Source organism: Balearica regulorum, chromosome 12 (assembly GCF_011004875.1).
Source record: "Balearica regulorum gibbericeps isolate bBalReg1 chromosome 12, bBalReg1.pri, whole genome shotgun sequence".
Lineage (NCBI taxonomy): Eukaryota > Metazoa > Chordata > Aves > Gruiformes > Gruidae > Balearica > Balearica regulorum.
In genome coordinates this window covers 7915293-7929594 of record NC_046195.1, presented here as the reverse complement: position 1 = coordinate 7929594, position 14302 = coordinate 7915293, and the positions used below count along the sequence as shown (strand labels likewise).

The 14302-nt window shown below is 40.4% G+C and overlaps 1 protein-coding gene across 9 annotated transcripts in view; it reads right to left on the bottom strand.

Annotated features, from left to right (window-relative positions):
* Window positions 1-12955, bottom strand: part of SLTM (SAFB like transcription modulator) — a 54754-nt gene extending 41799 nt beyond the window's left edge. For 5 of the 9 annotated variants that reach the window (XM_075765010.1, XM_075765005.1, XM_075765007.1 and 2 more), the window contains exons 1-6: window positions 12546-12955; window positions 11712-11799; window positions 2567-2640; window positions 2101-2286; window positions 1607-1654; window positions 541-568 (exon numbers count right to left, since the gene is read on the bottom strand). In XM_075765010.1, coding sequence (XP_075621125.1) covers window positions 541-568; window positions 1607-1654; window positions 2101-2286; window positions 2567-2640; window positions 11712-11799; window positions 12546-12743 — 622 coding nt within the window. In that variant the 5' untranslated portion in view covers window positions 12744-12955. The remainder of the gene's footprint in view (window positions 1-540; window positions 569-1606; window positions 1655-2100; window positions 2287-2566; window positions 2641-11711; window positions 11800-12545) is intronic. The other 4 variants (XM_075765011.1, XM_075765006.1, XM_075765013.1 and 1 more) reach the window with 4 other exon arrangements.
* Between the last annotated feature and the right edge of the window lie 1347 nt (window positions 12956-14302).

Here is a 14302-nt window from a genome sequence, read left to right as displayed (position 1 = left end):
TATAGTTTCACTAACGAGCACAGCTTAAAAAAAAGGTAGCCACTCCACAGGTTTCTAAACACTTGTTTTACCATCCAATATACAACTGATATTTCTAAGTGACAGTAAGCCAAGCATATGATGGTCCATACAATTGTTGGGTGCTCAGGTTCAGTGTAAGGGTGTATCATTTCACCCAATTAAACATCAGTTACTGCAGTGCAAGTTGGAAGCTTCTGCATCAAGACTTACCGTATATTAAAATCAGAGTCCTTGAATACTATGTTTTTTTCATTAAGAATCATAGTATTACAACTACATTGTACATCCACCACAGTAACTGATAACTACTGTAATCAACTCTTAAGAGTAAAATCACTCTTAGGAGTGAAATAAACCCACTGACTGCAATAATTTCAGGTGCTGAGCTCAATAAGGAGACAATTGATACTTAGTACTGGAGACAAGCCTAGTATTAGTAAAGAGATTGAATATTGCAAGAGAAAGTTGCCTGCTCTACCAGACTAAAGAGCTTTGAACTCTATTAAACTTTAAACATACCTTTCTCATTTTCTTCATCTTCACCATCCTGCAAGAAAAGGAAGTCAAGACTAAATCTCTCCTACTTTAGAACTTTAAGCACAACAGTTCACACTTTCCACAGAATTTCTATTGTATGAAGGCAAATTAATGAACCGAAAACTGTTTCCAAAGAAAAGATGATCTAGAAACCAAGCCTGTGCACCGCCCTTGTCAAATCACTGAAAATTTGTAAGAAACTTCAGTGGTATCTATCTGCAATACTTGTAGTTTGCAATTGGTTGGAACACGCAGTTATTTTTTTCACCCCCTTAACTCAACATTTCTGAACTGCCCCATGTCTTGCTAAAGCCTTCAGAATGGATATTACACTGCTGTTTACTACTTTCAGTGAAATGCAAGCAATCCATCATTAGCTTTAAAAGCTTAGGACAGAAGTCAGAAAGTAGGTAGACTTCCTCCACTAAGTACTTAAAAATGAAACTATTATTTTAATAGGTATTTACTTATTTGTCATTAACCTTACTGAGCAAGACATGCTGTATGAGATGTCCCTTTTCAGACATCAATTCCATGTAACTCAGAATGAATTTCTAAACTTAAAAATGTTACAGATGTTAGTATTAAAAAGCCCACCAAAACCAACCAAACAAAAACCCACCAAAAAAACCCAACAACCCAAACAACCAGCACCCTCCCCCCGCCAAACATTCTCCAAAGGCAAATTTCTACGTTAAAACACGAGTTCTCAACTCCTGTATAGGCTGTATATACTATGTTTGCATTTGGCATAGCAGTCTGAAGTGTTTTTAAGAGAGTTTGACAAATATTCCTTGCTAAGTCTATGCACTGAATACTCTCAAATTGTAGACAGGAATTTGCCTTTTATTTGGACACCTTATTTGGAAGTCACAATTATCTGCATTATATAAAAATATGAATGAAAGCTTCCCATACTGTTTACCTTTACTGCATTACATCATCTGACTCTCTAAGATGCATGCTGGAACAAAAAGCCACTCTGAAGTGATCTTTTCCAACTAAATAGGTGTGAAAATCAGCTTAACAGAATTGATTTGGAACTTACATGGACAGTTGGAAAAGTGTAATCTTCTATGTCTTGACCTTCATTTTCCTATGAGAACATAAAACGGACTTGCTCAACAAACTATATGTAAGACTCTTAAACATTCAGAGAGTCAAGAGATTTAGTTAACTCAGAAAACATTTTAGTTAAGTGGATACACACTCAATAAGGTGAGCATCAACGAGCAGTTCTCATGACTTGCATCTTTCAATTCAGCATTCAGATTATGTATGCCACTATTAGTACCAGGGAAAAGGACCACTTGGGAACTCTGTATGGACTGTGGTAGAATTTTATCAATTAATGCCACATTTGTTTCAGGACTATTCAAACATGAGTCAAGGAGAACATAAAGAAAAAAGTACCAAATTATCTTCTAGAGATAAGCAAGCAAGACAAACTGAAAAACTAGTTCTGATTTCCTAGGAATACAGACACACTAAGAAAAATGTAGATTTTGCTGATAAAAACGCATGTAAAATACAACAAAGTACCTGACTTTCAGAATCCTTTTCTGCATCTTCTGTTGTCTCTGCTGGATCCATGTTGTGGTATTTTTTCTTTTCTGCAGATGGTAGTTCTTTAGAATTCAAGTTCTCATCTTCAACAGATTCTTTGAAGTCCTTTAATTCATCATTTCCATCTTGGTCACTTGCATCTTGATTCTCCAATTCACTTTCCTTTTGGTGCGAACAACAAATATTTGGCATAACTAAGGGTATTGGCTACATTCTGAAAAATTAACTGCTAGAATCCCTCTTCTGCAAAATACTGTATCACATCCATAATAAAAATTCATAGCATGTTTAAAACCCCTCACACCCTTGAGCATCACAGCTGTGAACACAGTAAAAACAATGCTCCAAATTTCCACATAAATTAGTGCAAAGAAAATGGAACCTTTTTTTGATAAAGCCAAACATCGAACTTAAATATAAACTGTGAAAAAAATTTACATACTTTGATTACCTTGACAAAGGAATCTTCTTCAACTGAAGCATCACCAGTTAACTCATCAGCTTCCTGCTTTTTACCTGAAACGACAGGACATCCTAATGACTAGAGCTGCTACATAAAGCAGACTGTTTCAATACTGATTATGTGTTGGGCCTGAGTCTATTATTCTCTATATGCTCGAGTTTATCTGAACTGTTTGCTATAACCCTCCCAAAACAGAGTATTTTTAAGGCAAGGAGAAAAAAATGTCAGCTGAGTGAACATGAACAATCAACGCTGCTGCATAAACAAGCAGTTACATCCAAGTTAGTAATTTTAATACCAATCCTTCTACTTTGAGTAATAATGGAATTCAGGAAAACATTAAAGTGTATATTTCTAGAATTACTGAAGTTAACTAGACTTTATGACTTAAGACTTTGGAAAGGATAGGATATCCTACGTTATAGGATAATTAGCATCACTGAACAATTTATGTTAGAAAGAGCCTCTAAAGGTCATCTAGTCCACCCAACCTCCTGCCCAAAAGTAGAGCTAACTTCCAAGTTGATTGGATTGCTCAGGGTTTTATCTAGCTGTGGTTTTGAGTACCCACAAATACGGCAATCGCGCAGCCTCTCCAAGTCACCTTTTTCAGTGCTTTTCATCACTAGAGGGAAGAATCAGCAGAAGAATCGAGTCAGGTGAAACCCTTGGGTTTTCTACATATTCTTTTTTGTACTAAGGGCATGTTCCATTGAAGAATGCTGTTCTTCCAGCACACACACACTTTTCTCTAATAAAGATGGCTCTACGGAAATGACAACTAGCCACAATTCCTTTAGAACTCATTGCATTTCCTTAATCTTCTTGAAAAACAAGACCAAAGAACACTAGTTACAAATATTTCCACACAAACACACCCTTTGTATGGCATTCTGTGTCTCTGATTCATTCTATCAAAGATTAGTCTATGCAATGGTTTTCAGTAGCTCAAGGTACAAAAGCAGTTCTGTTTGAAAGCAGCTTTACTATCTTCTACTGTAACTCAACATCAATTCGAGATGCAAATGAGATGGCAGTCATGATCAGCACTTAATGCTTTATTTTTTTGACATCATATCTTCCCTCATCCCTTCATCCTCTAATGAATGATTAAATCAATTCTATAGATATTCCAAAAGAACAGAAAAACTTAAGCTGAAGTTTGATACAATATGGACATTTCTGCTACCTAGAATAGTCAATTTTTGTCAGCAATTATTTTCCACAGTCTTTCATACACAGCTCTTAAATTACATTTCAAAGCTGGAAACTGCTTAACTACAGGGCAAGAAGAGACTACTGGTTTGGTTTTGCTTAGATTCCAGTTGGTTTTACTCATTTAACTGAAAGGTGGTCCTTTGACAGTACTCCTATATACAGCATATTGCTGAGTTCAGACACATACTAGTCTCCAGGAAAAGACACATGGCAAGCATGAGATCTAAACACTCAGATCTAAATGCAAAAAGAGAACCTACCGCTGATTTTACTTCATTTAAAATAAACAACACATTCCTGATTTATATTTGTAATGCAATAGATTTGTAAAATTTTGGTGCAAAAAGCCAGCAGCACAGGTATACTTATGGAAGCTAGTTTTCCTCACAAAGAGGAGTGCACTTACCCTGGAAAGGACAGGTTTTGATGTGCATCACAGCTGATGCCTGAAAGCAAGACTAACCCAAATGTTGTATTACTATTTTAGCACTCTGTGATAGAATCTACAGTCACAGATATCTTCAATATAAATAAAAAGCAGTGAGACACAGCAAAGATTTCTACACACATTCAAATGTTTTCTATTTTACTCCCCTCACATTTCAGTTCTCTACTTTGTTAAATCTGAAAGTCCAAGATTTTCCTGCATCCCATATCCAGCTAAGCATACACAAAACAGGCAAACATGCACAGCAGATGCTAGACATATTTAGCAACTACCTAGCATGTACTATCATGAAAGCTATTTAAATTCCCTCATTTGGCCTGAGGAAATCTGGCAGGTGAACTAAACCCAGACATTATAAGGAACAGGGGAAAAAAAATTGACAAAGCTACTTCAAGTTAGTCATCATTCTGTAATGGCAACTAGAGAACTGTATTTTATTGACGTGTCCTCATCAAGAGGAAGTTTCAGTTACTTTTCAGTAACGAAGCTGTCCATATCTTTTGTTTGCTGCTAGATTAAGCCAGACAGGAATACATGTTTTCATTAGCCTTTCTTTAGTGTGTCTGTTTTCCTTTGCAATAAGTCCCATTCACTATGGGTACCCAAGGTATTCCAAGGCATAAGGAGACCTGAACAATGATGTTCACTTTTGAGCTTCAAGCCAGAAAGTGGTAGGAAGTTTGCTTTCCCTCTCAGTTCTGTCTTTTGGATTGCTTCGGCCTGGTTAGAGTCACATTGCTCAAAAGTAGCACTTCAAGGTTCCAATATAGATAGTTTTCAGATGTTGGTGCAGTAACTTGCCAAAAAGCCAGCATCCACAAAAATTCAAAGCCTTTCCACACTGATACTCATCCACAATAGGCTACTGAAAGGCATGCTTGGCTCATAATTTCATGTAACTAAAGACAGATTGCAACAAACACCTCTCAGAAGCTGACTGTTTCTGTGAACTTATTCAGGACTGGTATCACTTTGAGGAAAATAACTGGGATTAAGAGGTACATTAACAATTACAGTCAGAACAGCCGGACTTTCTGCAGACAGTAGGCATGTGTCGTAGTTTAGCCCCAGCCAGCAGCTAAGCACAATGTGGCTGCTCCCTCATTCCTTCCCCTACGGTGGGATGGGGATGAGGATCAGAAGAGAAAACTCATGGGTTGGGATGAGGACAGTTTACCAGGACAGCAAAGGGAGAGGCAAACACCACCACTTATAAAAGGATATACAAAGCAGGTGATACACAATGCAGTTTGCTTACCTCCCAGAACCAGAGCAATGTCTCTTCCACAGCCAGCTTCCCCCTTTATATACAAACATGATGTCATCTGGTATGGAATACCCCTTTGGCTAGTTTGGGTCAGCTGCCCTGGCTGTGTCCCCTCCCAGCTTCTTGTGAAAATTAACTCTATCCCAGCCAAAAACCAGAACAGCACAGCAGGTCTCAAGTCATACAAGTTGTCAACACATGACAAAATTTATGTACAGGTTTATCCATGCAATGACTATTGAAAACATCAGTGGTGTAAGCAGCACTCACCACAAATCTGGGTGCCTAACACCACAAATACTAATTTACCTTGGAATGATGGCACTCCTTTATAAGCCATGCTCAATCCCTTTTCTGGCAATGGCAATTGCTACACACCATAAAATTGCAACAGACTATTTACATAGAGAACAAATATTCTCCTCAGAAGTAAGTAGAAGATTTGGAACATCTTTAAAATGTTGGGTTAACGTTATGCAGGTTTACCTTTCATCTCATTTACAAGCCTTACAGTAGCATAAGCTTGTTCTACCTATTCATGGTCCTCTACACGAAGAATTCAGGCTGAGTGTATACAGAATTATAGAAGAGTGTAAACTAGACAAGTCTTAAACTAGACATCTGCATCTCATGCAGAAGTAGCGTATACTCTTAGCATAAAATTTTGGAAGAATTAGTGTTTGCATTTCTTCTGGTATTCCTGCTGAAACCCCCAACAGGGTTCTGTTGTACATGATGCTAGAAAGTCATCAAAAACACGGGACAGGAAGCAAAAAAGGAAAAAGAGGAAAGAAAATATTTAGAATGGAATAAACTCTTCATAGCGTTATTTAGTTAAGAGGTCTGCTCCAATTTGAATAGTATAATTTGCCACAGTATTAACAAAAGTAAATTATCCTGTTAGATTTCAGTATTCTTAAATGGTATCATAAGGAAACAAGAATATTTAGTCTTCTACAGTGTCTGCAGGATGCTACTCTTAGTCATTTACAGTTTTTAGAAAGGACGTACTTTGCAAAGTCAGATACCCTCTAGAGAATCACCAACTTGTTTGTAATATTTGCCATCATTTATAATCATATGATTAAACATGCTTAACACTTTCTAATGCAGCTCATTAGAGTTATCACTCACCCTGACGTTAATTAAATTACTTAGGAAGTATTTAGCAAGATTACTTCTTCCTATCTGAGAGCACACAGAAGCCTTACCTACAGTTTATTGTATACTGTTTATACCTCGCTTCAATAAAGCATGATGTATCATAACTTAGATGATGAAAACAACTTTCCAATATTGGAACTGCCTATTCAAAGTGTTTCTAAGGTTCAGTGTGCATGCTATTCTCAAGTGTTGATTACAACTTGATTACAATATCTTAAATTTCTATCATCGATAGTGAGGTCAGGTATTTTAACTTAATTCCCTCCCTTCAGAGAAAGACTCTTTTCTATACATCATCTACTCATTAACATGCAAAAAGAAAGTCTTAAAAGGAATGTTCTCTTTACAAATAGTTTACATACATCTTTCCTCAAAAGAGGAGAACGTATTCACTTCACTATCTTGAGTAAAACACTCGAGAAAGAGTAGGGTCTCGACAGTTGGTTCAATCTTGACAGAAATACTTAAAATTTTGCATGGATATATAGACTGATTGAACACCACTGGTCAGATACCTAGAAATAATAATAAATTAACAAACCTACTTTGTGAGTTAATTAAGACAGACATGCCTTGTAACATTAAGGGCATAATTAGTTGTGCAACAGCACTGCGTGCAAGGGCACGCCCCCACACCGCCCCCCAAGAACATTTGGAGAAGTCACTTTTCAGTCTTTACTATTTTATTTAGCAACTGCAAAGCATATGAACAAAACCAGCCACTGAGAAGACATGACAAAGTAGCTACCTGCTTGCCTTAAAAAAAATAAAAGAATTTTAAAAAGCAGGTCAACAAAGCTCAGGAAGAAGTCTCATTTACAAAGTTTATTCTGAAAAATATTTATTTAGAAAAAAATCGAAAGGTCAGGTTATTCAAGATTAAAATCAAGGCATTTGTAGTAGTACCCTGCAGCTTACGTCATGTATGTAACATGACCATAAGACACCTATTTTCAGTGCAGTTGAGAATCCCTAATCTTTCTCCAGCAATAATTCACTGGGCAGCATCCAGTGACTAGGCAGGAGAACTCTGATCTACCTCTGGGTAAGCTCGCTGTGCAACACAGTGTTTCAGAAATCAAATCACAGAACTATAATAATGGATGTGAACAACCCAGAAGAAGAAATAATAAACTGACAGTTTGTTAAAACAGTTATTTTAGCAGTCCTGAAGGACAGATGAGATCATGACAGATTGTGTCCCCCACGCCACTCTCCTTTTGAAGGCCAACAGTATACAACTTAGGTGTTGGGTATATTAAAAGTATTAAGTTACTTAAAAAAAAGAAGCCAACATTATTTGGGCAATAGTATAAGCCAGTCACTGTCAACATTTGATCAAATGTATTGTCAAATTGGAAATTCAGTCAGAAACTAGAGAGATACTTAAGACACAAAGTAATAGGTGTCTAACTGACCTTAGAAACTTGAAGAGCAGCAAATAAACATCTTTGCTCACATACTCTGAGGTTAAAATTGATAAGCCTAAAATCTGTTCTTCACCCACACTAATTCCAAAACTTGGCAGAAAAGTAACTTTCAATTACCAAGTTATGATGTATCAAGATGCTACAATATTTTTGACTGCATATACTTGAAAGGAATGTTCACATCAGAAACAGTTGAAAAATATTTCATACCAGTAGTAAAGTAACTTCCTCTAGATACCAGAATAAGCAGCAGAACATTCAGGCTTGAAAAGAACAGCTTTTTCCAAAAACTGTCATCTTTTTACAAAAAAAGAAATTTGTCCATAGCTACTAAATTCTGGGGTGGAGAGGTACAGCTGAGGCCATTAAAGATGGAACACTTGGTATTTATTCCATCTTTAAGCTTTCAAACTTTAACTGGCAAAACCAACTGACCTCACCTGTATAGCTCTTCTGATTAGCTGTTCTGCATTTGTCCTTTACCTCAATTTTTTAATTAAATTAACTTCTGGAAAAAGCGTTAGATTTTGACTAACTTTGCCTACAGGATTAAGGATTCTTGTTGGATTACAGAATCCTTCTGCAAGCATTCTTTAAGTTGTGACGCAAAATCCCCTGATTATACGCTTTCCTGATGAAGAACCACACGGCTCCCTCTGTGTTATCTCAATTTTGGGCAAGTCAGTAAATGCCCTGTATGAAAAAGGAGTAACATTTAAAACAGTATCTTATGCTGCAGAACTTAGTATGGGACACTGGCAAGCTGCTGTTTGTTTCAAGAAAGGTCTACATTCAAACCAGTTTAGTCAAGGCCTTATTCTTCTACTTGTGTTTTACAGAAGTTTCTTTCCTATCTCATAGCAATTTGACTTTGCATCATCATTGTCAAAAGCTTGACACAGCCCAGTAAAAATCTGCAGTATATACTCAGTTGACAAATCAATTTCTCAGGCCACTACAAAATCCTGTTCTACGAAGGTAAGTCCCACTCTTACCCCCATTCCTATTCTTCTCTATTTTTGTTAACATATGCGCAAAAAAGCGACAATAGGGAAAACAAACAAATCGCTTACACACACACACAAACTATTCCCTCTCTTAATTCAGCCTGCATCAATTTCAAGATCAAGTTTTTTTAGCAGACAGCACTAGGGAATGAGATGTATCACTTTTCCCACAGACCTTAAGAGTGGCAGTAAAACTGGCTACAAAACACATTCAGATCTAAAACTGACAGCCATCTCAAGAAGTTCAGGATTTTTCGGAAAGGAAACCTCCTTCCTCCCTCCCATTTACCTCTCTGGCTGCTGTGAGGAGGTTTATCCATTACTTCCACTCCCTAGCCTTTTCTGAAGCTGTATTTTCTTTTTAACTCTAACAAATATCTAATATTCCTACCCTCCTTTGTACAGCAACAGCATCATGGGGAAAAAAATACTATCGGGCTAATAGTGCTGTTAATTTTACTGCTGGACAGCAGTAAAATAATTAAAGACCTATTAGTATTAATTTGAAGCTGTGGGGTGGGAGGGAAGCAAGCATTAGCAAAAGGCCTAGAGCAATTGGTTAGCAAAATCAGTAAAGGACACAACACTATTTGTAGTCAAGAGTACAAGGAGAATCGAGATAATTCATTTTAAACAAAAATTCAGTCCTACTGAATTCAGTTGATGGGCATGCATCTCCCACACGCCTTTGAAAATTTCTAGTGATACATTAGGGAATGAATTTTTGAAGTGCTAGATTTCCAAGTTTTGAAGGATACCTTCTGGTTACCAGTAACATATTTCAGCAGAAAGCACCAGAGGGAGGTAACATCAGAATCAGCAGTTAACAATACAAGAAATAGTTAAAAAGAAATAATACATTCTTTCATACAGTTAGAAGTAAATCAGTAAGATCAAAAAGGATTTTCCTCAGACACATTAGTGAGGTTTTCTTGTTCTACACCTGAAGATTAATAAAGCATGAACCTCTCATACTTTTGGGACAAAATATGCTCAGAAGACTTTCATAATCCAAAAGGTAATGAGGAAAAACTCTTGAGCTTGCAAAGTGAGCAGATAAGAACTCCATGAAGGTCGTATTTTACTTTGAGATTTACCAAGAATGTATGTGTCACACGTATGCCTTATGATTCAATTCCACAGAAGAGGTGGTGGGGAACAGCTACTGAAGCCCTGCCTCAGGCAGCAGCATCACTAGTAGGCAAACTACCTCTGCAGAAGCAAAATAGTATAACTAAACAAGAAGCCAGTTCAAGAACATTATGCACATGATGATATTAGTTTGGAGAATAGGAGGATGAAAAGCAACAGATAAGTGTTCACCACAGCAGAACAAGTAGCCATTTAGATCTCTACATGAAAAATCATGGAAATGTTTTCTTATTTAGCTTCCATGTAGTTTTCTTAAGCATCAGTTACCTTTCCAGAGTAGGGAATAAATTAACGTCACAGAAGTAAACAAAACCACATTGTGAAACAGTTTGTTTCCTTTCACTTTTCTAGTGTGTCAAAACTACAGATAAGTTATTCAAACTTTCCAAGCAGATAGATTTTATTATTAAATTCCCTATTCACAGCACCAGACAAAAACATGAATAATCACTTCAACCACAAAAATCAGCCTAAGACAAGTGACAGCAGTATAAGACTGATCCTTTCCAAAAGGGGTATCTATAGCACATGTATGAACATTCTTAGAATGTATGTTCAATGAAGAATGCTGTGCATAAACCAGACACTTCCTTTCCCAGTATTACTTGATTATGGATGCTCCCAGAACAACAGAAAACAAAAATCCAAACAAAAATCCCCCCAAACCCAAACTCACAAACCAGTATTTAAATATTTACGCAAAAGAGAGCCAACACAATCACTGCCAAGCAGATCAGTATAGAATCTAAGTAATTATTTTTCACAATAGAAAACCTAAATTTTCTTAGTTAGACATTTCAGTGAGCCATCAGAGCCCATTCAGGAAATTCCTATTCATAAATTCTGCCTTCAGTAAAAAGTATGCTAATAAAAAAAAAAAAAAAATCACACAACACAGTCCTCTTCAGGCAGTGACCCCTACCACGATTACTGTGCACTCATCACTAACCTAGGTCCAGCACCTTCCCATGGCTAAAGAGCCTCTTAGTTCTCCCTTTGCTGTTGCAGACACTCTTGGACAGTACAGAGACACCCAGCCCCATCACCACACAACAGTTCCTAAACCAACTTTGCACATGTAACACTCCACGCTCAGGATCTCTGTTAACACAGCATATTTCAAAGATCTCACAGATCATCTGCACACCCTCAGCACCCACAGCACAAATCTCCAGAATCTATGGGCAGTACAGCCCCCACCTCATAACACATCTCAACTCACCCATTTTCCATACATATCAAGCATCACTATACATTGCCTATGTACAGTGACTGACAACAGAAAAGAAAGGCAAAAGATGTCTTACAGGACAGAAGTCATAAACAGTAGAGTCACAACTGTATCCAAACTACACACCACAGTTCCACGCTCCTTCTTTAAGGTGATATATGCAACAAAAATTACTTAAGAATATAATATATATAAATAAATTTTCACCTTTGCCTTTAGTTGGTTTCTTGGTGGGTGTGTCAGCTGAAACAGTTATTTCAATGTTATCTGGATCGCCCCCTTCCTCTTCAATTGCCTAAATGAGACAAAAAAATAAAGTTTTTAATGTATTTCAGTGGGAAGCTAGACAATTTGACTTCAGCAAAAGTCAGTGAGCCCAACAATTACTTTTTTCCCCATCTCAAAAGTATTTTATAAAACACTTCGGGCTAAACCTTTCACTTAAAGCTAGAGGAGAGGGAGGGAACGCTAATGATAACAGCAGGAGTTTAAGCTGTTAAAAATGACATTTTCAAAGGACAGCTTATCAAGGATCGGCACGTTTCTCTTTAGAAACCTAACACTAAAAGGCCACTACAACATCCACGATGGCATTAGGGGCAGCACACAAACAGGAGGGAGGGAAACCAAAAAACCCCACAGCAACAACCAGCCGCGGGGCTCGCCCCGGCGGCCGCCCGACAAGCTCCAGCGCTCGGTGCGGCGGGCGGGCCGCAAGGCCGCAGGCGGGCCCGTGCTCCGCCAACTAAGACGCGGAGCCCGGCTCAGCCCAGCCGCTACCCCCCGCCCCAGCGGCCGAGAGGGGTGTGCCGCCCAGCCGCCGCCGGGGCCGGGGCCGCCTGGTCACGGCAGACCCTCGCCCCTCCACCGATGCCGGCAGCGGTACAGGGAGAGGTCCCGCCCCCCACACCGGGGGCAGCCGGCGGGGCCGCGAGGGCCCCGCCCCCGGAGCCTGGCGGCCAGCGGCGGCGAGCCGGGGCCCTCGGCAGGTCAGGTCAGGCAGGGCCGGGCCGGCCCCCGCGGCCTGTGCCGGCCTCTCACCTGCTTGAGCCGGGAAATGAGCACCGTCTTCACCCCGGTGATGTCCAGATTGCGTCGCTTCAGTTCCGACTTGAGGTCGATGACCCGCAGGTCGGTTATCTTCTTGCTCTCGGTGGGGGGCAGCGCCGCCACCGCTGCTGGGGCGGTAGGTGCCGCGGGAGCCCCCGAGGCGGCGGGAGACGAGGCGGCGGCGGCCATTTTAGAGCGACTGAGCGCGGCAGCTGCACGCACAATGAAACCCCCCCGCCCGGCCGGGCTGCCGAGTACCCGGATGGAGGCCGCGGCCGACCTGCAGGCGCGGCGCAGGCGCGCTGCGGCTCACCTGGCCCTGGGACCTCCCCGCGAGAGGTTGGCGGCGGGCGGGCCGGGCGGTTGGGGGTGTTGGGCTGCGCTTCGGACCCGCGGAGCCCGCCCAGGAAGGACGGGCTGGGGCTTGGCACCGCTCGGGGCTGGCCTCTTGCTTCTGCAGGGAGCGGCGCTGAGAGCCATGAGGTGCCCCGGGGCGGTGCGGGCGGCAGCGGGGCCGGGCTGGGCCGGGCCGGGCTGGGCCTGGCCTGGACTAGTGGGAGGCGTGGGGCTGCGGGCCTGCGCTGAGGTGTCGCCGGCTCCTGGGCTGTGACCGGCCCGAGGAAGCACCATGCTAACCGTGATTGCGTCGGCTTGTTTCGCTGGTTTCTCCTGACAGCTTATGTTAGAAGAGTCTCTTTATGTAGCTGCGGGTCTGTTCAGGAAAAAATAACGTTTACTAAGCGTGCGGTGATCGCATGTGTGTGCTGGCGCAAGCGGGTAGTCAGTTCGAGCAAGTGCGAGCAGTGTAGGGCGCAAGCGGGGCCGTAATGGAGTTGGAGCCTCTCGGCTCCCGCGGCCGCGCTGAAGAGGGGCGGTGGTCGTGCCGGGCCGGACCCTGCGGCAGGTCCCCCCGGTCTTGTGGGCTTCTGCGAGCCTCGCTGAGGCGCGTCGGTTGTCTGCTGATTCGAGTTGTTGTTAGCTCTTGTCATGAAGCGTTCACTGGAGTCGTGTCGGGATAATTCTTGCATTTTATTTTTTTTCCCCCCAGATAAAAGCAAAAGGTTTATTTACATATTATTGGTGCTTCTCCGTTTGCATTAACAAGTTGGGTTGTACCTTCTTGCTTGCTCTGGCCGCTGACTTCTCAGAGCTTAGGAAATACGCTTAAATGTTTGACGCTGCTTTTACCACTTGTACTCTAGTGAAATAATAGTTCCTTTAAAATCATTGGAGCTACTGATTAAAGGTTGGAGGAAGCACAATCTAGGGAGAGGCAGATCTAGTTGCATAACAGGTTTTTTACGGGAAATATTCTAAAAGTACAATACTAATGTTTTAAATTGTTAACAAATAAAATACCTTGTGTTATGATTTATTAGGCTGTATTTGTATCAGGTAATGGAAGGTGTTACCTCTTAGTTACCATTTGATTCACTTTCTGTAGGGAACACCGGAAGTTATTTTGTCAGTATTAGATGTTACAGTTGCTATTAAATCTTCAAATGAGGCAGAATCTGTGAATTTAAGTACATCTAAACCAGTTTAAGTCACAACAATCTTGTTCTGTCTCTTCATTCAGAAATTGCATATTGATAAAATTGAAAAAATGAATGAGTGTTCATTTTAGTTAATAAATGTTGTTGAACAAACTTTTGTGCAAATGAAGTCCTGAGTCCTACAAAGATTTGTAACACCATCCTCTTCTTTCTTCTCAAAATGCACTCAAAGTATTTAAATAACACTTTGCT